The 22,220-nt window shown below is 42.3% G+C and overlaps 1 protein-coding gene across 5 annotated transcripts in view; it reads right to left on the bottom strand.

Moving 5' to 3' along the window:
* Limch1 (LIM and calponin homology domains 1) overlaps window positions 1-22,220 on the bottom strand; it is a 307,901-nt gene that overhangs the window by 54,196 nt on the left and 231,485 nt on the right. For 2 of the 5 annotated variants that reach the window (XM_070012220.1, XM_070012222.1), the window contains exons 8-9: window positions 21,482-21,734; window positions 2,085-2,120 (exon numbers count right to left, since the gene is read on the bottom strand). In XM_070012220.1, coding sequence (XP_069868321.1) covers window positions 2,085-2,120; window positions 21,482-21,734 — 289 coding nt within the window. Of the gene's footprint in view, window positions 1-2,084; window positions 2,121-7,186; window positions 7,302-7,399; window positions 7,510-8,976; window positions 9,307-9,861; window positions 10,105-12,796; window positions 13,094-20,331; window positions 20,584-21,481; window positions 21,735-22,220 lie in introns of all 5 variants that reach the window. The other 3 variants (XM_070012221.1, XM_070012223.1, XM_070012224.1) reach the window with 2 other exon arrangements.

Below are 22,220 nucleotides of genomic sequence, written 5' to 3' on the forward strand. Positions count from 1 at the left end.
TCTACCACTTGAGCCACAGTCCCACTTCTGGATTTTTCTGCTTATGTGATGCAGAGGAATCGAACCCAGGGCCTCATGCATGCAAGGCAAGCACTCTACCACTGAGCCACCTTCCCAGCCCACATTTCTATTTTTTTTAAATGAACGAATATTATCTTTTCAGCTTTTCTCCATGTCACCAGGTAAACGGTGTCTATTCTAAGCAGAAAAGTCCCTGATAAGATCTTCAGGAAAAAAGTTCTTGGTCCATAGGGCTGTCTTAAAAAAAATAAATACAGAAAAGGAAGACTGACTCCATCCTCTCCTACCTCTTCAAGAGTCATTAACTAACTGGGTGCCAGTTACTCATACCTGTAATTCTAGCTACTCAAGAGTCTGAGATGTGAGGATTCAAAGCCAACCTGGGTAGGAAAGTCCATGAGATTCTTATCTCCAATTAACTACTTAAAACAAAACAAAAAAAAGCCTGAAGTTGTGACGCTGTGGCTCAAGTGGTAGAGCGCTAGCCTTGAGCAAAAAAGCTCAGGAATAGCACCGAGGCCCTGAGTTTAAGCCCCAGGACTTGTACAAAAAAAAAAGTTATAAGTTTTTTCTATGCCTTGCCAGAAGCTCTTGAATGAAGTTCTTTCTTTCACCTGTTAGGATTTCCCAGAGATCTAATTTATGCAAAATGCACGGCAGCTTTGCACACACACAAAAAACACAAAAAAATAGATTCTTTCAAAATGTTTTTGCTCACACAATCAAAAATAAAGTTTGGTCTACCCATCTCATGTAATCGTCCTTTCAAAGAATGTTAAGTATTGCCACTGGAGGTTTTAAGAGTATCAACCAGTGCCTAGACGACTTAATGCCATCACGCAACCTCAGGAGGAGTTTGGTTTTGAGACATGACTGGTCTGTGTGTCCGATGACTGGACAGCCATGGATCGCCCATCTCAACTTAACCATGGAGTCTGACTCCTTAGAACAGAGTCCACGCTAAGCCAACATCTTGACTATGAACATAAAAATGCACAATGCAGAGACACTTTCTTCCATCAGTGGAAACGATTAATTGTGGGGCCCACACCCTTACTTCAAGTTCATTAATTCCATGACAGAATTGTGATGCAAACCAGGGTTGACATTTAGACTTAGTAGACTACTGGTGTTGCAAATTAGATTCCAATCACATTTCTTAAGACATAAATTACTCTAAGTAGGAGGATCACAGTCTGAGGTTGGTCTCAGGCAGACCCTCTCTGAAAAAGCAAAAAAGACAAAAAAAATGGGGACATGGCTCAAACAGTAAAGTGCCTCCCTTGCAAGTGGGAAACTCTGGATTTGAACCTTAGTACTGCACCTCACCTCCCCAAATTACTCAAATATAAGGCAGCTAGTATTCTGCAGGAAAACCTTTGCCTTGTTTGTCAAGACAAAATGATCTGCAAGTGGGCACTGAGTTTCTAAGACAATTAGTGCAGTCTCAAATGGGGACTGAATCTCCCAGGGGAGCGAAAAGCAAGTAGTAGGGAGAGGAAGTTCAGGTCGTGTTTTCCACCCTTTACCCCTTGCTTGCTATGCCACGGAACCTCAACAAAACTCCAATGTTTTTGTCTCTGGCAGTCCTCAGCTCACAGGACTCCAACTTGGGAGCAATTGGTCTTCTGACTCTATCATTACTGGTTGAGGATTTATTTTTCCTAGTTTGAGAAAAAAAAAGTGACAACAGGGTTACTGTCCCAATACATCAAGAATGAAATGAAAACTCGGAATACCCTTTTAATAATTCCGTGGGTTAGAAGGGGGACCAAGGGCCAAACCACGACAAGAATGACTTCCACATGCCCCAATCTATGAAAAGCAAATGTTAACTTGTAAGCTCCAGCTGCACACTCGGGATCATGCTTGAGTTGGCTTTTCATTCATCTTTTCTGCACAGAACATATGTTCTGCATTCCAACTTCAAGTGCCTCGCTGTGCGAGTCCCCTTGCCATTCAGCTCATGGGGCATCCATTGCATTTCAATTAGTGGTGAGTACTGGAAGCATGCAGTTTAGGCAGCGTAATTAATGTAATCCTACGAATACAAGAGCACTTACTCTGCGTCATCTGACACAGGAGTTCTCGGACCGTATCTACAAGATCAAATACAAAGTTAGAAGACGGGCAAGGCAGAAAGGTAATGCTGTAACCAAGCTGGAAATGAAAATCTGCCCGGGAGATACATGGGCACCAAATCTTGTCTGCTGATCATACTGGAAGAGAACTGTCATAATATAACAAACAATATTTATTAGTCGCTGAAAACTGAAGGGAAGTCTTGACTTTTTTAAAGAACATAAAATTCATATGAAAACTCAGAGAAAGATGGGTGTCCATGGCTCACACCTGTAATCCTCGCTACTCAGGAGGCTGAGATCTGAGAACTGTAGTTCAAAGTCAGCCCAGGCAGGAAAGTCTATGAGACTCTCTAACCAACAAAAGGCCAGAAGTGGAGCTGTGGTAAAGTGCCAGCCTTGAACAAAACAAGCTAAGGGACACCATCCAGTCCCTGGGTTCAAGCCCCAGTACTGGTATAAAACCAAACCAAACCTCAGAAGTGAAAATGATACCATGTTACCTGCAAAGACAGAATCTGCTCAACAGAAACACAAAGAAACTTAGGGGTCATTTGCTATGTTTGAAGAAGACAGTTTAAGATACAAACACACAGGTAGCATGGTCATTCACAATGAAAGTGTTCATGCCTTTATGTTGGGCAGGAATGAGCTATACTGGACAACAGCACACAAGCACACCCTGCCCTGTTCTTGAAGTGTTACTTGTCATCCAATTTACATCTATGAGTATATCTACAGTTTTCTGAAAGCAAACCAGAACTTCAACAAGAACCTTTCTTCCACATACACATTTGACTAAAACCACAGTTCCTAGAAAACTGGTAACCTTAATCAAAACCAGACTCGGAGGGAGGATATTCCATTACTTGAAAAAAAAAACCCAAAGTATTTTTGTAATCTTTTACGTCCTTCTGAAAATTTAGGTCTCTAGCATTGTCTCTAACATCGGCAATATGGTCATTTTTTAATGTCTGAAAGTATCTGAGCAAAGAAAAATATTATGTGAGAAAAAAGACTAAAAGGACATGTTTTGAGTTCATTTTTCAAAGAACAGGACCTAATCCCTTTGGCAAAAGTGAATTTTAAAAACAGTCCCTACCTTTGCCTTGAAATGTTTTCATTTTCCCATGCTGGACCAAGAATTATTGCTGTAAGGGACATATGTCTTGTTTCTAATAAATTACATTTGGGGATTGCCAGCAAAAACAAAAATAATTATCTACTTCCATGGTCAGTATCCTAACAGTTTTTAGGAAAAGGAATAATTTCTAAAGAGCTTTTCCTGTATCTTAAAAAATACCTTGGAATACATGGATGTCTATATAACCTTCCCTCCCCCTGCATGAACACACAGACACACATACACACACATTGTTAAAACATTTTGCATTCTTGAATAGTCTGCATGGTAAGTCATTATATCATTCACAGTGGTAGCAATCATGAGTGCACAACTTCAACATGGAAAGGATAGGGACTGTGGAGTTTGCTTTTGGCAGTGTAGGACCACATTCCCCTGCTCCAGGGAACATCATAGAAGATAAATTCAGCCTGACACTCTCAAAGTTCCCCGAACACCACTACAGTGAAGCAAGTGACAACTGGATTCTTCTACACCAAGACACAGAGCTTGAGTATTATTAATTCTCAAGACTGCCTGTTTCTAAGTTAACGAAGAGGCCTAGGGGAATATATGTATTCAAATACAGTGTTTTCTAAATTCTCTTTTTGTAGAGAGAATTTGGTAATCAATCTTATTGCAAAAACAATCTACTAATACATATGGGTTCCTGTCTATTTGGGCAGTTTAGTAGCATTTTACTACAGTATAACTTCAATACAGACAACGCACCCTTCCACAGCCACCTTGATGAACTTCTGCAAAGTGAACACATCCACAGAGTAGTGTCTTTTGTTCTATCTGAAAGATTCCCGTGCTTTTGTTCTGGCATATTTAGTACAGCGTTTTGTTTTAAGGTTCAACTATGTTGTTGCATGTAGGACATATTTGAATTTAAATTGTTTTATCACAGGATAGCATTTGACAGACGAGGCTATATTCTGCCAACAAATACAGATTTACACTAAAATTCAAATCTTGGGGTGGAGTGCGGGGGCGCAGGGGGGGGGAAGTTTGTTTGGAATTCCTTGACTAGAGGAGCTGCTCAGCAAGCATTTACTGAATCCTTACTTGATCCTGTGAAACAGGATCAGAAGATAACCTGACCACAGTCACAGAAGATAGCCTTTCATCTTTTTACTATGTACTTGTAGATTTAAGGAATTTCCTCTCCAACTAGTTTATTAGCTTTCTGAGGGCACTAACTTATTAAGCAGAACTGCCTTTGTTCATAAGGAGGGGGAGGGGAGACATAAACAGAACTTGGCCACAAGAAGACTTCTCAGTCATCCTATAGGTAAACCTAAGTTACCAAAAAAATCACTAGGAAGGAGATAGTTTAAATGCAAGGTTGTTAGCTCATGCTTTGTAAGGATACAGAGTAGGCAACTGTGACAGGTCACCAAAAAAAAAAAAAGACAAACAAATTAATTAAAATTTAAGATGATTTTTTTGGGGGGGGATACAGGTAGACCCATTGCAACAATGAGATGTACAAGTCATTATGTCGAAAACAAACTTTACAACTTTGGTGTGTGTGTGTGTGTGTGTGTGTGTGTGTGTGTGTGTGTGTGTGTGTGTGTGTGTGTGTGTGTGTGTGTGTGTGTGTGTGTGTGTGTGTGTGTGTGTGTGTGTGTGTGTGTGTGTGTGTGTGTGTGTGTGTGTGTGTGTGTGTAGGATTGGATGGGGGGGCGGGGAGGAGGATGGGAAGGGATGGGAAGGGGAAACAAAGGAAGAGGCTACAATGCTTGATAAGAAATGTACTCATTACCTTGCCCATGTAATTGTAACCCCTCTGTACAGTATTTTCACAATAAAAAAAATTGAAGATGATGGCAGGGGTATTTAGAAAGAGAAAGGGCATGTCCCTATTGGTTATATTTATGTAACTTTTAGCAACCAAGGGTACATTTCAGAATCAATAATTAGCTGGTGATAAAATTTCTATTTGATGAACTAGCATTACCTTATGTTAAAAAGGAAGGGAGAAAATGGCTTTACTGTTCATCTAAGAGTATCTCCTAGCACCCAATCGGATGGGCAAAGATCTGATGTTTTATATTTTATACATAGTAATGACTCAATAAAGTATCTGTTGAAAGGAAACATGGTGATCCAATCACAAAAGTATGTCCTAAAGTTAATCTGTTTAAACCTTCTTGTACTCAAACTTACTACTCATCCTCAGTTAACATGAAGAGGATATTCGAGGTGTTAGGACTCAGAGAAGATGAGTGATTATGGAGGATAAGGTGAGTCAGTCACTCAGTCCCTGGTCCCTAAGGAGTACTAACTGGCCTGGGAACTCCATTTGATCCATTCATTTAACTTGCCTCTATGTCAGGCTTCCTATGTCTGACATGGAATGAACATGAATCAGGTCTACATGTGAAGTCCAAGGAGGAGTTGAGATGCTGTGAAAAGGCTCCAAACCCCTCTATAGTGTCATGTGTATTACCCCTTCCCCCGGGAGCTGCTAGAGTAAACTCTACTATGTAATTATATAGCAGAAGGTGAAGCATAGACACATCCAAGTGATAATGGTATCTAGGGGGCTGATTTAGGAAAATTAGGAATGACTTCACATTTTCCCCACTGTATTCTCTGACCCCTTTTGCCATTACGGTCCTTTGACAAGCAGAACTCTATCAACTTCTTGTTTCCCCGTGAGCATGTATTATACAAAACACTCCTGACTCCTTTACCCTACATTGGGCAAGCGGACCACTTCTTGTGTTTACTGCCTTATATTTATTTCTCTTAATAAGTAAAGAGCAATAGAATCTTCAATATACTGGAACTCGAAACTCTGGGTTATTATTTTCCCTACTCTACGTCTTAAAATCAAGTCGAGGCATAGAAGAGAATTCTCTGTAGGCAACAATGAAGGTTTACTAATGCTGAAAATTAAATTACAAACTTTATAGATGGTTTTCATCTTCTCTGGCCTGGCATCAGGAAAACCAAGTAGGTCAGAAAGAAGTTTAAACCTTTTGCTAAAGACTCCTCTGTGAGGCAGAAAAAAAAAGAGTTGCTCATATATTCATTCTGTCCATACGATGAAGGCTGGAATGAATATTTAACAGGTAAGTTCCCTCACGAACTATTCTTTCCACACTTGCTCACATGCAAAATGAAAACACAAAATTCTTGGTCCATCAGGCCCGTTTCAATCATTCCATTTCTGCCAGCAGTATCAGGTAAGCATACTACTGTGTTAATTACACTCTGAAAGCATATGCCACAGCTCAGACTGGCGCAATACAGTCAAAGCCCAGGATAGCCTTCTGATCACTGACTAGCCAGGAGTGAACTCTTGGTGCATTCCTGTGCACTCCTGGGCAAATGCACCAGGGTTGGTTGGGATCCAGTCTATTCAGGGCACAGCCCAGCTCTCCTGGCCCTCACTTCATCCTTTTGTGCCTCAGTCAACAATCTTTGACCATTTGGGCAACTGCCACGCCAGGCAGGAGGTGTCATCTTCTCTGGCTTTTCTTCTGTCCCTGAAGTCTCCCATTGAGAGGCTGGAGGACAAACTCTGGGGTAACATTCAGCCCGGCCAGTCAAAGGCAACTGATGGTTATTGGTATTCAGCAGCATCACTCTGCTGGTATTAATCAAGACACAAGCAACCTCTGCAGAGGTAGAAGCGCATGGAGCAGCGGGGTAGGAGAACCCATACATAGTTCCGTGAGTCTCTATGGTACAGCTCGGACACACACAAGAACTGTTTCCTCCGTGTGCTTTTTCAGTTGCTGAGGGTGACATTTGGCTGGGTGCATGCGAAAGGCTAAGATCTCTACCTAGAGCAGGCAGCAGAAGCAGAACTCTGATCCTGGGATGGGCACATTCCCCTGGGCGCTGGGATACTTAGTTGCTGTTTTTAGTTTTAGTTTTTTTGGAACACACTGGGTACACACAGCCGAAACAGCACACCATGGAAGGCAGGCAGGAGGCTCACAGTGGCTGGCAGCACTCCTCCGACGAAATTCCTACTGGTGATGCCATCTCAGGATCTTTTTGAGCAACTCCTTCATCTTCTTCTTCGCCATCCTGTGGCAGCTGTTTGGATGTAACTAGAGCCAGAGAGGACAGCTTTACTACAAGGAAGAATTCACCGGAGGCCTGCCCCACCTGTCACCTGGGCAAGGCTGAACACGCCATTTCTTCTCACCTTCCTCTGTCCACTTTGGGCTGACCTGCTCGTCCGAAGACTCTGGCACAGGAGCCAGCCACAAGACTCTTTTGCCATAGTCATTGGTGCCAGAATTCACTATCCTGCTGCTAATCATGTAGCCCAGGTGCAGCAAGAGATAAGAGGAAAGCAGATGATGAGAGGAGACAATGCAAAGAGGAATCGTTCCCTGCTCTCATTCCACAGGCAGTTAGTAAGGGTGACAAAATCAGATGCAGATAATGCAGTGGGAACTGTGGCAGGGGCCTGAGCTAAATCAAGGATCCTAGGAACAACCTTGTTACTGTATGATTGAGTGGAGGCTCCTATAGCCCTCAAAGACATAAGTTTGCATTGCCAGTCCTGCCCTTACCTTGCATCCTTACCAGTTCTCTAAAGACCTGACTATGTTTCTAGGGCATCTCTATCTTCTGCCTGCTTTCCTCTGTAGCGCCTACCACCAATTAGATCCAGATACCTTCCTCCATGTCCTGGGCTGCTCACACTTCCTCCTTTGGATTTCAAGGACAAAGCATGAAGAACAATGTCCTGAGCATTTCCTGCCATTGTGGAGAGAAAAGTGGCTTGTCCCGGGCAGGTGGAATGGAGGTTCAAAGTCTTACCAATGCATTATTCCTGCTTAAGGGAAGAGAGGACAGTCCCATAGACTGAGCCCCCAAATAAGGGCTTGGGGATTCACAGCTGGACAGCCCCTAACAAGGAAGATTTGGTGGCACGCCTACAGACGGATACCTTGCAAGGAATGTGCTTTCGCATCCCCTCTAAAGAAGCATCCTTTTCTGGTCAAGATTTACTATATAATTAAAAAAATTAGGTGTGGGAAGAAATCTTTACTTTTCTCTGGGGTTTGAACTCAGGACCTGGGAGATCTCCCTGAGGGCATTTTGTTAAAGGCCAGTGTCCTACCACTTGAGCCACAAGCTCCACTTCTGATTTTTTAAATATATATTTTATTGGAAATAAGAGTCTCACAGACTTTCCTGCCAGGGCTGGCTTTGAACAGTGATCCTCAGATCTCAGCCTCTTGAGTAGCTAGGATTATAGGCACAAGTAACCAGCACCTGGTGACTTTTACTTTTTTAATGAGTATGCTTGGATGCCCAGACTATGAACTATCTCATAACTGTGGGATAGGAAAGAGGAAAGTTATAGACAAGCTGGGTTTTTATAGATACATCTTTGGGAGAAGCATTAAAACATTCCATCTAGCTCAGTTTTCTACTAATAGCACTTAATGTAGCAGAGGCTAGAAGGGTCGTTGGTGGAGATTACTGGCATTCCCAGGCAGCATTTCCCATGACAACAGAGTAGAAATGGATGCCTGCCACAGAGCCTCACACACACGCTTCTCCCAGGGCGACCCTTTGCTGTTCTGCACAGGAGTCGGTTACATCTCTAGGCATCTCAGGTGCTTTAGCAAAAGCTTGGTTGTTTTATTGTTTTCATGCTGGGGATTGGACCCAAGGCCTCCCCTGTGCTAAGCGTGTGCTCGGCCACTCCAAAAGCCGCAGTGACTCCCACACACATCTTCCTGCAGAAAGACGGCGGGAAAATACCTGCAGTCATTTTGCGAGCTAAACACTCGCTCTTCCTTTATTCTGGAAGTAGCCGCTGAGCGAGGGGACCGGGAAGAAGAAGCTGGCATCTCGCTGTCATGCTCGACCACTACATCCTCCCTAGGTCCGGCCTTGCCAATGCTGAGTCGCTTCCATTTCTGCTGATCTATCTCTGTCACTGGCCCAAAGTGCACAAACTTCTGCTTAGGGCTGGACGCTTTCTTATAGGCCCTGGCTTTGCGGCTGGCAAAATCATCTCGGATGGCCGTTTCTGCATTGATTTCTGGGGATGGCTCGGGGGCTGCACAGGTGTGCTGCGCATCTCCATCCCTGCTCAGAACCAGAAATAAAGTTCCAAAGATTTCTAAGGCAAGTACAAATCAATCAGAGATCTAAAACACAAAGCAAGATGTATGGAAAAAGATAGTCCCAAAGATTAAGAGTAGAATTGCTTTTGCACTAACTAATCAAAGAAATGATTCTTGTGTTGCCTAGGTGACCGGGACTTTAACTTCCCATCCCTTTCAAAATATCACTTCTAATATCATCATGAATGATCGCAGAAGAAAATCAGAGGCAGAGGGGAAATCTTGAAAATTACACAGAGGTCAAGTTTAAGTTCTTTATGGTAAACAAGTTAGCAAAAGAAAGAACCATTCGTTGTAAGGCGGCTGGTTAAATAGGACATTTTCAGCTTAAATGTATCTTATGGCTTTTAGTGTTAATGTTTCCCTTCATGCAGAACATACAGATTTTTCCAGAAGCTTTGTGTGTTGGGGAGGCACATTTTCCAGCCATCAAGATTAAAAGTCAAATAAAGGTAAGCATAGGATGGAGTCCTTCAACATAAAACACAACCACTGCTCTGGGAGAAACATGACACACCTTGTGCCTCCTGACACCTGCAGTCTCTCCCAGGTCTGCAAATCAGCTTCCGTAATGGGGGAGAGGGTAATGAAGCTCGGAGCCTCGCGGTGAGGGCCCCAGCTGCTCTGGATTCTCCGCTGGGCCAGGTCATCCTTGTGAAGGTCTGGCATCTTCCTGGTCCCCTCTGCCATGACGTCACTCTCCTGAGCTCGGATCACACAAGTCACCGTATCCTTCACCTCTTCCTTTTGGCCTTGGTTTCTATCCATTTGATCCAGGCCCCCCACAAGATTAGAAAAATCAGGTTCAAGGAAAGGAAGCAGACAATCAGAAAGTCAAGCATAGAAATTCAGAGGCTGAGGACAGAATGGAAGGGCAGAAGCACCTTTTTTTACACCCCATTTCTCATAGTTATCAGCTCAATTGTAGCTGCAATTACTTTCATTTATGATGCCCTCTCTCTCTCTCTCCTCTCTCTCTCTCTCTCTCTCTCTCTCTCTCTCTCTCTCTCTCTCTCTCTCTCTCTCTCTCTCTCTCTCTCTCTCTCAATCTCTCTGTATGTGTATGTGTGCAAGGATGCCCCTACTTGGGCTTGAACTCAGGGCTGGGTGCTGTCTCTCAGCTGTTTTGTTCAATTCTGGCTCTCTATCACTTGAGCTACACCTTCATTTCTAGCTTTTTTGCTGGTTAATAGGAAATAAGATTCTCAAGTAATTTTCTGCTGGGCTGGCTTTAAACTACAGATCCTCAAATCTCAGCCTTCTGAGGAGCTAGGATTCCTGGCATCAACCACCAGCACCTGGCTAGCTGCCCTTTTGACCTTGTAATGAGACAATTTTCCCCCCAACAGATACAGTGTCTACTTTAGTCTGAGAAGAGAAGCCAGTGTTCTCTGAAAGACTATTAAGGACAGTAACGAGATTTCAGTTTGATAATAATGAGACCCAGTTCCCACATGATTCAAGTTACTGGGATGAATTCAAGTTTTCTGATTGAATTCCTTAGCAATCTCAGAATATTTTTCTGTATCAGTAAAATGTCAGCATCAAGCTTGGCATGATCCAAATTGGAGGATTAGTTTGGAGAGTGCTGGAATGCTGTGCACATCTGAAAAATCTCAAATGAAACTAGCAACTGCCTGAAAGAACATTGAAGTCAATTCCAAACAGCAAGTTCCAACATTCTACCTCAGGCTGCTTCCCAGCACTAGTCAGGTGAAGAGTAGAGTGTAGCTGTTCTTTACCTGGATCACAGAATCAGTAGCCACATGTTTCTTGTGTCAGTAAACCATTCACCTCTCTGGGAACTAAAACAATCTTTTCGATTGTTCTTCTAAGAGTAAAAGTTCACTGGCAAATGTAATTTAACCCAGTAGCTATATGTATAAACATTCTAGCATATTCAATGAAAATCAGTTTCTTTGCTGGACACTGATAGTTATATCTGTAATTCGAGATACTTGGGAGGCTGAGACTTGAAGATCACAGTTCAAAGCCAGTGCAGGCAAGAACATTTGTGAAAAGAAATGATTGCCAGGTCTTTCTTCTCTGCCTTTATCCTTGCTCTGATTCAGAATTGTATGAATGTAGTGCTTCCTTAAGGAAACAAACACTGTAACTCTAACTGATTTTGATAGGAGGAAAATGGAAGCATGATAAGCTTTGCAGGATGAAATTGAGCAAGCAGAGATGTTACATGATAAAAAAAAACCCTCTCAAAACAAAAAAAGATCACTGGTCAAATCCCATATGGCTATAATTTTCCTTTTCCCAATCCGCTTCAATACAGACAAAATGAGTGTAGGATCTCTTACCTAAAATGCTTGAGAGCAGAAGTGTTTGGATTTCAGGTTTTATTTATCTTTTGATTTTGGAATATTTTGCACATTTATGAGCCATCTTGAGGATGGGACTCAAGTCTAAACACGAAATACATTTTTGTTTTCTTTCTTTTTTTGGGGGGGGTCTGGTTGTGGGGCCTGAACTCTGGGCCTGAGCGCTATCCCTCAGCTCTTCAGCTCAAGGCTAGTGCTCTAACACTTGAGCCACAGCGCCACTTCCGGCTTTTTTCTTTTTTCTTATGTGGTGCTGAGGAATCGAACCCAGGGCCTCAGGTATGCAAGGCAAGCGCTCTACCACTGAGCCAACTTCCCAGCCCAATACATTTTTGTTTTCTATACACACTATAGACATAGCACGAAGGTCATTTTTTTAATACCTTATTTTGTTGCATTTTTCCTTTGATCTGCCCCATGAGGTTAAGGGTGGAATATTCCACTTATGGTGGTATGTTAAGCCCACAAAGTATTTTAGATTCTGGAGCCTGCTGAATTTTGGAATGTCAGATTGGGTATGCTCAATCTGTACTAAGATGCTGAGAGAAAAGGTGGGAGAAGGAAACTTCCTTAACAAACATTTCTATGACAGAACATCCAGAAGTATATTATACATCTGAGAAGTTATTTTCTCATGGGACATGCTCATCATTTGTCCAGTGATTTTGCCATCTGAGAGAAGAAAGAACAAGACTCATTCCCCTGCCCACAACAGGTAAACATTGCTAATAGGAGAGAAGAGCTTAGCGCAAGAGAGTAACTATGTTTCCTGCCTCCTTTAAATGGATGGAGGCAGCGTTGGGGATTGGCTACTTTCTGAAGGCAACAGGACATGTCTACCCAGCCAAGGAGCCAATTGATGATATCACCACCATCACAGCATATCTATACACTATATCCATGCCATTTAACTGGTAAATACAGCCCTGTTTTAGTCACGGCACTTTCTGTCATCTGCATTTCGATATCAAATGGTGGCATAGCTGGAGAGCCAGTTAAATAAATCACCATGTCAAGGCGCACATAATTGGGGCAGAAAAGGGGAACAGAGGTTGGTACGGACCACCTTTGCTTCATTCTGTTCTTTTTCTCTTATAGACACACAGACACAGTGCACACCTTTTATATTCTAGACATTTCTTGTCTGGGATTTCCTTTGACAGTTGTTTGCTGCCATCTGATTTCTCAACATCTTTTTTTCGATAAGGCCCATAGAGGAGTTGATGTAAAGGTACCATTGGCTTGCTTTGGTTCATCCTGGCTCTCCTGGCAGCAAAGTCATCCTTTTCAAGGTCAGGCAGTCTGCTCGAAGCTTCATCTTCTGACTCTGGGCTATGTTGGTGGGTCAGGAAAGGATTTTCCTTGCGAAGGATAATATCACAAACAGCTTCTTTCTCTTCACTTGATTGGTTTTGACTGATAGAGTAAAATTAAATGGAACTCCATATTTGATCAGGCCAAATGTTTTGTTTTACATCCCCATCTTCATCCACATAACCATATTGTTAGTAAAAAAAAAAAACAACACTTCTCTCCATATCATTAGTTCAAATGATAACACTTTATTATTTTAGTCTTCAGTTGCAGCATAGTTAGAATAGGTTAAAAAAAAAAAAACCTTGAATTTAGCCGGATACTACTAACAGTAAACAATTCTTTAGTTTGCAGGGTTCTAAAATGCCAGAAAAGCAGGAACCTAAATGGCTCTGAAATTGACAATCCCCATTCCTTTGAAGAACTGTTTTTAAATGGTTTTCTTTTGGCAGTATTGGAGTTTGAACTCAGGGCCTCATGCTCGCTAGGCAGGTGCTCTATCACTTGAGCCACACCTTTGCCTCTTGTCATGAAGTTGGGGGAAAGCAGGAAGCTCTTTGTTGATTTAAAAAATATTAGTACATTATGAATACACCCAGTAGACATTCAACTTGTTATCAGATATCAGAGCAAAACACTAAGCCACCAAGTAACAGATCCATGAGAAAACGAATGTAGCTATGTGATGGTATACCTACAAGATAGAACGTGTACCGGACTTCAGAGTGTAAGGAAAGTCTATCTGCCCAACTAAGCTCACATGAAACGTCTGGAATAGTTTACCACTAAGTGGACAAACACCTAAGATGTAAAAGCTTATGGTGCCCTATCAGTGATCCTTTCTTCTTCCTTCAATCCCCAATACCGTTCACCTCCCAGGGCTGCTTGGTTATATGCTAAATGTCTGCATTGTAGAAAGACATTTTGCCATAACAGGATATTATTTCCCTTTTCAAGGGAGTCTTGAGGGGGTGGCTTGAAATAGAAATTTTAAATTGCTAAAGGCATGCAGTTAAGTAGTTGGAATATCAAGTAAGAGCCTTGGGTCTTTTGCTACTTCCTTTTGTGTCATGTTTGTTCTGAGATGGAGAAGCATAGAGCGGTTGTGGCCATAAGGCATCAAAGGGGTCCCTCCACCTAAGAACAGCCCTGTGTCTAAGTAGTAACAAAGTGTTAACACCTTTTCCCATAATTCATTCATAAGCTTTATGAACTTCCTAGTTCATAAAGATGATAAAGCAATGACATACTTGAATTCTAAAGAAAGTTGACCTACCTTGTGTAGGCTTTATGAGAACATCAAGAATACATTTTCTTTCCTCAAAAAAACCAAACTCATCGGGGCTGGGAAGTTGGATCAGTGGTAGAGTGTTTGCCTCACAAGCATGAGGCCCTGGGTTCTATTCCTCAGCACCATATAAGCAGCAAAAAGCCAGAAGTGGCACTGTGGCTCAAGAGGTAGGGCGCTAGCCTTGAGCTGAAGAGCTGAGGGACAGCGCCCAGGCCCAGAGTTCATCCCCCACAACTGACAAAAAAAGAAAAAACAACCCCACAAAAAACAAACTCACAGAAATGAAGACAGGAGGAAGAGAAGGTAGCCTGACTGAGTGCAGAACCAGCAATGAGACTATGACCAGTTGGCCACCTTTGCTTTGTATCTCACTGTTCCAGAGAAGGTCACTGCCTTAAAGCAACCGCAGACTCCTTTTCCCTCTGACTTTTGGAAAATTAAAGCATCATTGACAATGCCCAGAAAATGTCTTCACACTATTCATCACTATTCTCAGTAGAAATTAAAAACATGGAAAATGTGTGTGATGGTTAGGTTTTGCTCTCAAGAAAGTTTATTTCTTAAAACATGAAATCCTGCCCAGTGGGCTGCCCATGGAACTTACAGTCTCCTACCTGGCTTCTCCATGAAGTCTTGCTCACAAAACTTGAATTAGTTGACTATGGCTAGGAAGGATGATTACTGGAAAATGACAGGTCATTGAATTAAGCTCCTCAAAGGTATTCAGTAAAAAGAACCTTGATAATAATGAAGGTGGCTTCATCACTGAGTGCAAATTACGTGCTAGAATTGTTCCTTGGTGTTAATTTGTTCAACTCTAACAGGAACCCTGCAAAGTCTGTTATTTTCAGTCTCATTTTATCAAGTGAAAAGTGAGATTAGGTTAAGAAATTTGCCGGAGGTCAAAGAGTTTTGCTTCAGTGAAAATGCAAACCGAGGCAGCCTCACTCCAAGGTTTTGTACCACGACACCATGAATAGAGGACTGTACTATTCATTGAGCAAACAACCCTGCCAGGAACAGTTTTGAAAGCAGAGCATCATTCAAAAAAAAAAAAAAGACAGAAAAGAATAAAGAACTTAAAAAAAAGCATTATCATTCCTATGAGAACTAGAGAAAAGGAAGTAATTTGGTTACTAAATAGAAGGAGCTTGTGGGTTGTACTGAGAATGAAGTTGTGATTTGCCTTGCTGGTGACAGAAACATTCAGCCAGGATTGATGATAGCACAAGACGAACAAATCATACTTTACAATTTTGCCAACACTATAATTTACAAAGCTCTTTCAGATTCTACGCTAGCACAGGGAAGCCCCTGAGGGACCCAGGGTAGGAGACCTGGGCCTGCACCTAGCTACACTCTTTCCAGCTTTTACCAGGAGGCCTGGGCCTCATCTCTGACACAGTTCTTTGGAATAACAAGTACACATGTATGCAAATGGCCCTGCCAATTTGTGATGCCAATTTGAGCAGACAGAATCTGGTGTACCTCATGTAGCCCAACTAGGCTACAAATCCCCCCTGGTGTTTTGTGTTTTAAGCTCAAGGCCCCAGTGGGCTCTTGCTTCAAGTGATCTTAATTTAGATATGTGGACTTTTAACAAGGAGGTAGAAGAAAGTATCTGTATGATTGGCTGCTTCAAGATACAAATTGGCACAATGACTGATTTTTTTTTACACTAATTGTGTGAATTCTGTACATTTAGAGATTCAAAGCAGACTCACAGATAGGAAAAAAATAATGATACAAATTCTGGGCTGGCACTGTTGGCCATGAAAATAACACAATAATAGGTTTATAGAAGATAAAGGTGAAAAAGAGTAGCCATGGGTGTTCACTTAATAAAGTCTTCCAATGACATCTGTAATGTTATCACTTCTATCTTAAAGGATACTAAGGGCAGTCCAATATAACTCATGGATAGATTTTACTCTATTTTTCAATAACTACAACTTTATGAACAATTAATCCTTTCCAGAAGCCTGACATTCATGACATTGCTGCAAGCTGGGAGCTATGATGCCCACTTTAGAGAGGAAAATATTAAGATCTCTAGTTAGAGTCATATGACCTTAGGTAAATGCATTTAAATCCTGTTAAGCAGACGAGCCAAGCTATCTGGCTTCATCTTTCTTTACAGGATTGTTTGGTATTTTTGTGTTCTTTCAGGTCATTATACACAAGTTTCTTTGGAAAGAAGGAATTGTTTTTGGTACACAGCACTTGCTGGAAGGAAACCCAGTCCATCATACAATGAGAAAAAGAGCTTACAACTTGCTAGCCCATTGTCTTCATGGAAAACCATCGTAACAGGACGTGTGGCCCCAAAGCAGGGGACAGGATGGGGAAAAAAAGTCCTGTCTCAGGCTTTCTAAAATTTAGATATTTCAAAGCTAATGAGATAATGATTTAAAGTAAGGAAGAGCTGACATTTTCTTTCATCCTTTTATACTTGCCAAGGCCTAAGCAAGGCACTCAGCTTGGCAGTCAATGTGTTCTATTCAAAGAAACGAGGCTTTCCAGAAAAGCCTATGAGCTCTCTTAGGAATGTCAGGGAACTCCAGAAATCTCCCCACTCATCCCACCTCCACGCAGAAAGTGGCAAAGGTGGATGCATGTTCTGTGTCTGCCAGGACCCAAGAAACTATACAGCAAGAATCAGGGAGTCAGCAACTGCAAGAGGTAGAGGAAGAATACGTGTCTGGCACTTGACTACATCTGCTCCTCGTCCAAAGATTTCTAGAATGTCTATTGTTCCTGGGAGATATTTTCCCCTCTGTAATTAATTACTATGTGATTGAGAAGATTCACAGACTAGCTCAGAAAATACTGAGTGCCGAAACATATGCAAACAATTAGAAAAGAGTACAATCACATGAAGCCTATAATTTAGTCTTTTTTTTTAAAGTTTACTTCTCCAATGGGAAACACCAAATAAGAGAACTCAAATCTCCATGGTATTTTAATTCAGAGGAAGTGAATCTTGGTTTTTATTTTATCCTCTTAAAAGAAAAAAACCCCAGAAATCTGGCTTCTTTGGCAGAGTTCTATGGTGGAGGGAGGGTAATTAAGTTAACATGACCAGAAAATAAACAGAAGAAAAAGTAGTTTTTAACTTTTTTACTTTGATGGAAACTCTAATAAATATCAAATGCCACACATTTATTAAGCCGTTCTACAGACTGTCCCTGGATGCTAAGATATCTCTAACAGATTGTTTTACAAGAAGCGTGAGACTTTTGGATGTCAACCTCATATGAAATGGAATGACAGGCGCCTTTGCTCCTTAAATTAATGCAAGGAGGTGTTTGAGAGTCCTTGGGAAGCAAACAGAAAAACATTCTATAAAAGTAAAGTTTGTTTTAGTGTTAATGCTCCTGACCCTGCAAGCCACATGCACAGCATTCTCACTTGTCTCTGCAAACCTAGACTCTCCCAGCTGAGAAATGGGCCCCAAGAAGTATCTTGGAAACAAGTGCTAGTGGCTCATGCCTGTAATCCCAACTTTCCAGGAGGCTGAGTTCTGAGGCTCATAGTTCGAAACCAGCCTAACTAGACTAATTCATGAGCAATAAAAACCTGAGTTAAAGCCCAATATAGGCAGGGAGGAGAGAGAGAGAGAGAAAGAGTGAGAGAGAGAGAGAGAGAGAGAGAGAGAGAGAGAGAGAGAGAGAGAGAGAGAGAGAGAGATTGAAACTCTCTTGGATCTCTCATTGGATTCATTGTTGGATTCAAAAATGTACTGGCTGCGATCCAGCAGGATGTCAAAACAGGAGGCCAAGGTTAAAATGCTTTGAGAGACACTGGCATATTTTAGTGATTTATATTCTTATTTTCCAGACAGCAAGAATCCTTTTCTTCTTCATGCTATGCATTGCATTCCAGTTAAGCAACTTTCTGCCACATTAAAAGCAGGATCCCAAATGTGGATAAACTTAGAATGACTCACAACTCTATAGTGGCTTGCAAAAAGTAATGTGACAAAAACATAGACACACCAGGCTGGTGGCATGGTATATATAAAACTTCTAGGAGTGAACTAGCAGCTGAAATAAATCTGTCTCTGGACAGCTGGGGAAAAAAAACCTGGATGATTGAAACCACTGTGTTGTTTTGCTATTGAAAACATTCTCTGTGAAGATACATCATTGACTGAAACTCAAACCCAATTCTAAAAAGCTAAGTTAGAAAGTCTGAGGTGGGATGATACCCATTGACCTGCAAATTGTCTTCCTAGAGTTCTTGTAGATGAAATAGGTCAAAGTTGAGAGAGAGAACAAGAAACATGAATGGGAGCAAAAACTGACCACAGAAATATTATACTCATCCATCAGAATTATATTTTCAACTACATTTGCTTAGAGAATGGGATTTGTCATAGAAAAGCTCAATGCCTCCGAGTTACTGAAGTGTCTGAGGATATTTTTTTAAAAAAATTTCCACCCTGTCAAATACTCCATTTTTCCACATCTGTCTTCCTGTGCTAGCTCAATAAACTTCAAGAAACTCCCGTGGGAAACTTTAGCTTAACAACTTCACAGATGTGATTTAAAACAAACAGAGGCATGGGTTATCAAAGATATATAGATTAAATTTTGCTAAATAAATCCCTAGTCTTAGCTATATAACTTAGTAATACTCACTATACCTGAGTCTTTAAGAGAGACGAAAGAGAAGACCAAACCATGGTTCACAGTAAAGAATATTACTCAGTTGTTTTTTTTGTTTTGTTTTTTTTTGGTCCGGTCGTGGGGCCTGAACTCTGGGCCTGGGCACTGTCCCTCAGCTCTTCAGCTCAAGGCTAGTGCTCTACCACTTGAGCCACAGCACCACTTCCGGCTTTTTTCTTTTTGCTTATGTGGTGCTGAAGAATCAAACCCAGGGCCTCAGGCATGCAAGACAAGTGCTCTACCACTGAGCCACCTTCCCAGCCCCTATTACTCAGTTTTGTACTGTATTCTCAACATCTTGCTTGATCTCTGGCACAAGAAAATCTTCTAGGTGTAGAATCTTTGAATTAAATTTACAGAATGTCTGTGGTAATCCTAGCTACTCAGGAGGTTGAGATCTGAGGATTGCAGCTCAAAGCCAGCCTGGCCAGGAAAGTCATGAGACTCTTATCTCCAATTAACCACCTGAAAACCCGAAGTGGTGCTGTGACTCAAGTGGTAGAGTGCTCCTCTTGAGCTGAAATGCTCAGGGACAGTGCCCAGGCCCAGATTCATTGACAATCACCGATCCTGTTTCCTGTTCTGAAAAATGAGTACATCACCTGCCTTTTAGAATTAAATGAAATAGCAAGAAGTAAAAGAATTTCAAGTGTCAAACTGAAATGAACATTTATTGTCCTATAAATGCTGGCTGCCACCTTTAGTTACAAGGATCATTGTGGTTTTTACAGAAGAAAAATTAACCAGTCTTTCAGAACACTACTTAAAAAGGGAGAACTATGGTTTCCTTTAATTGTTGATCGTCTTCATCTCATAGGCCTTAGGAGGCCACCATGATTATACAATTAAAAGAAATCCTTACTCCATTCTTTGCTTTTGAATCAATTTTGCTAAAGCAAAGAAAGAGACTAAGAAATTCAATCTCCTTACTAAGCCCTAAAGACAAAGAGAGTAAGTAGGGCTTGTAATTCTTGCTGAAGGGGTTTTCCCCTCTTCAAAAACACTAGGCTTCTACTGGTGTGTGTGAGGTGGGATAAGGAGCCATTTAGGAAGAGTATGAAAACCAACAAGCCACAAACAACAGAAAGACAAAAAGTTATCGCTGGGTAAATCCCCCAGCTCAAACCAGGATTACAGTACCAGCCTGGTCTAATCAAGCAACCCAGAGCAAACTACTTCCACTTAAGAAAGCCAAGGCCTCAGCAGAAACCTGCCCTCTGCAAAGGCCAGCATCTAGCTGTTTCTTGGAAGCAGCGAGGAATGACACGGTGGGCAAGCAGGAAGCAGGAGAAGGAGGTAAGTCCCACTGGCTGCACAGATTCCAGACCTGCCCACATGCAGAAGGCCAGCCAGGCCAGCCATCGGCCAGCACAGCTAACCTGGCAAAGCGCTGGGCAGCAGGCATGACCTTGATTCCAGCTTGCTCCAGTCTCCTGCGCTTCTGGAGTTCCATCTTGTCTTTGTCATCCAGCTTGGGAACTGGAGCCATCACAGCCGCCTTTTGGGGAGGCTGCTCTTCCCCGCTGCAGTGGGTTGGTTCTAACCCACCAGCCGGGCCCATGGGGCCCACGGGGCCTTCTTCAGTAGGAGACCCCACTTCACTTCCCTCCTCCTCTATGGTTTCAGGATAGCTAGTGGGGAGGAGACTACAGTTTACCAAGGTAACGGACCCGCTGGGGCGCACATGCGCATTCCCCAGCCATGCTGATACCACTTGCACTTAAGACAAATCAAAGCGTAGGGTGTGAACCTGGGAATGTGACCACAACTAGAGGAAGCCATTTGTTCACTAATACAATACCTCATGCCGTATTGTATTCGAGATCTGAACTAGATCTCGAAAGGAAGATTTTCTTTTTCCGCCCAGAAAGGTGAAATTTGTCCCTGAGATCTTCAGCTCATTAATTAAATCTTCCTTCCTTCCTTCTCTTTCCTTCCTTCCTTCCTATTTTAATTGGTGCCATTCCTTGAACTCAGGGCCTAGGTGCTGTGCTGAGTTTTGTGCTCAAGGCTAGCACTCCATGACCTGAACCACAGCTCCACTTCCAGCTTATTGTTTTATTTTGTATTTTTGCTGGTTAACAGGAAGTTAAGAGTCTCACAAACTTTCTTGCCCTGGCTGGCTTTGAACTGAAATTCTCAGATCTCAGTCTCCTGAGTAGCTCAGTCCTCCTGAGCCACCTGCACTCGGCAATAATTACAACTTTTAACAAAATGTATAACGGATGGAAAAATCAGAGACAGTACAAGTAGATTGTGTTACCTTGTTTACCACAGAGTCCCTAAATCCTAAGAGGAAGCCAGTACATAAGAAGAAATATACACATACACAGAGAGATTGAAGGCGAGAGATGAACAAACAATTCACTTTGTACCTGTGTTCTAGGAATCGTCTGGAGCTGCTATTTATCACCACACACTCTGCAAGGCTCTGTCCTGCCCACCTCCATTGGTACTCATACATTTGAGTCCCGACTCATTCATACCCAGCTTCCCCAAGAAGGAGACAGGCTCAGGCTGGGGACTTACCTGAAGGGCCTCTCCCCACCCAGGGGGGAAGTGGCGGTACTCCAGCTCTTCCGGTACTCCTCTCGCTCTGCCTTCTTCCTTCTCAGAGGGGCAGGGACATAGGCTGTCTGGTTGCTCTTGTTTGGGAGGTACTGGTTGAAAGGCACTGCTGATTTCGGCTCACCGTGGGAAGTCCGTCGTGCAGACATATCATCCTTCCTCACATCTGGCAGCTTCCGATGAGGCAAGTCGGATTCGGAGTCGCTTCCTCTCCCTAGGGAGAGAGGATGGATTTAGGCAAAGCGTGCAGGGCTAGCAAGACAGTGTCTGATGGAATTTGCAGGTCTCAGGGATTCCTTCCTTAAATGAGTTGCTGAAAACCAAAGGATCCGTCTAAGGGCCAAGCATGGTGGTGCATGCCTGTAATCCCAGCTACGTAGGTGGTAGAGATCCAGAGAATCATGGTTTCATGCCAGACTGGGTAAAAGTTAGCAAGACCCTACCTCAATCAACAAGTCAGGTGTGTTGGTCTATGCATTCAAGCTACACGGAAGGCACAAGTAGGAAGATCACGCCCAAGGCTGCCCTTGGGACAAACATATAAGACCCTATCTGAAAATTAACCCAAAGCCAAAGAGAGCTGACCCAAGTGGTAGAGCATCTGCCTAGGAAGCACAAGTCCTTGTGTTCAAGCCAAAATAAAGAAGTAAATAGAAACAACAACAAAATAAGTATCCATTTAAATTAAGTTACTTTGACA

Source organism: Dipodomys merriami, unplaced genomic scaffold (genome assembly GCF_024711535.1).
Source record: "Dipodomys merriami isolate MVZ:Mamm:240054 unplaced genomic scaffold, mDipMer1.0.p SCAF_9, whole genome shotgun sequence".
NCBI lineage: Eukaryota > Metazoa > Chordata > Mammalia > Rodentia > Heteromyidae > Dipodomys > Dipodomys merriami.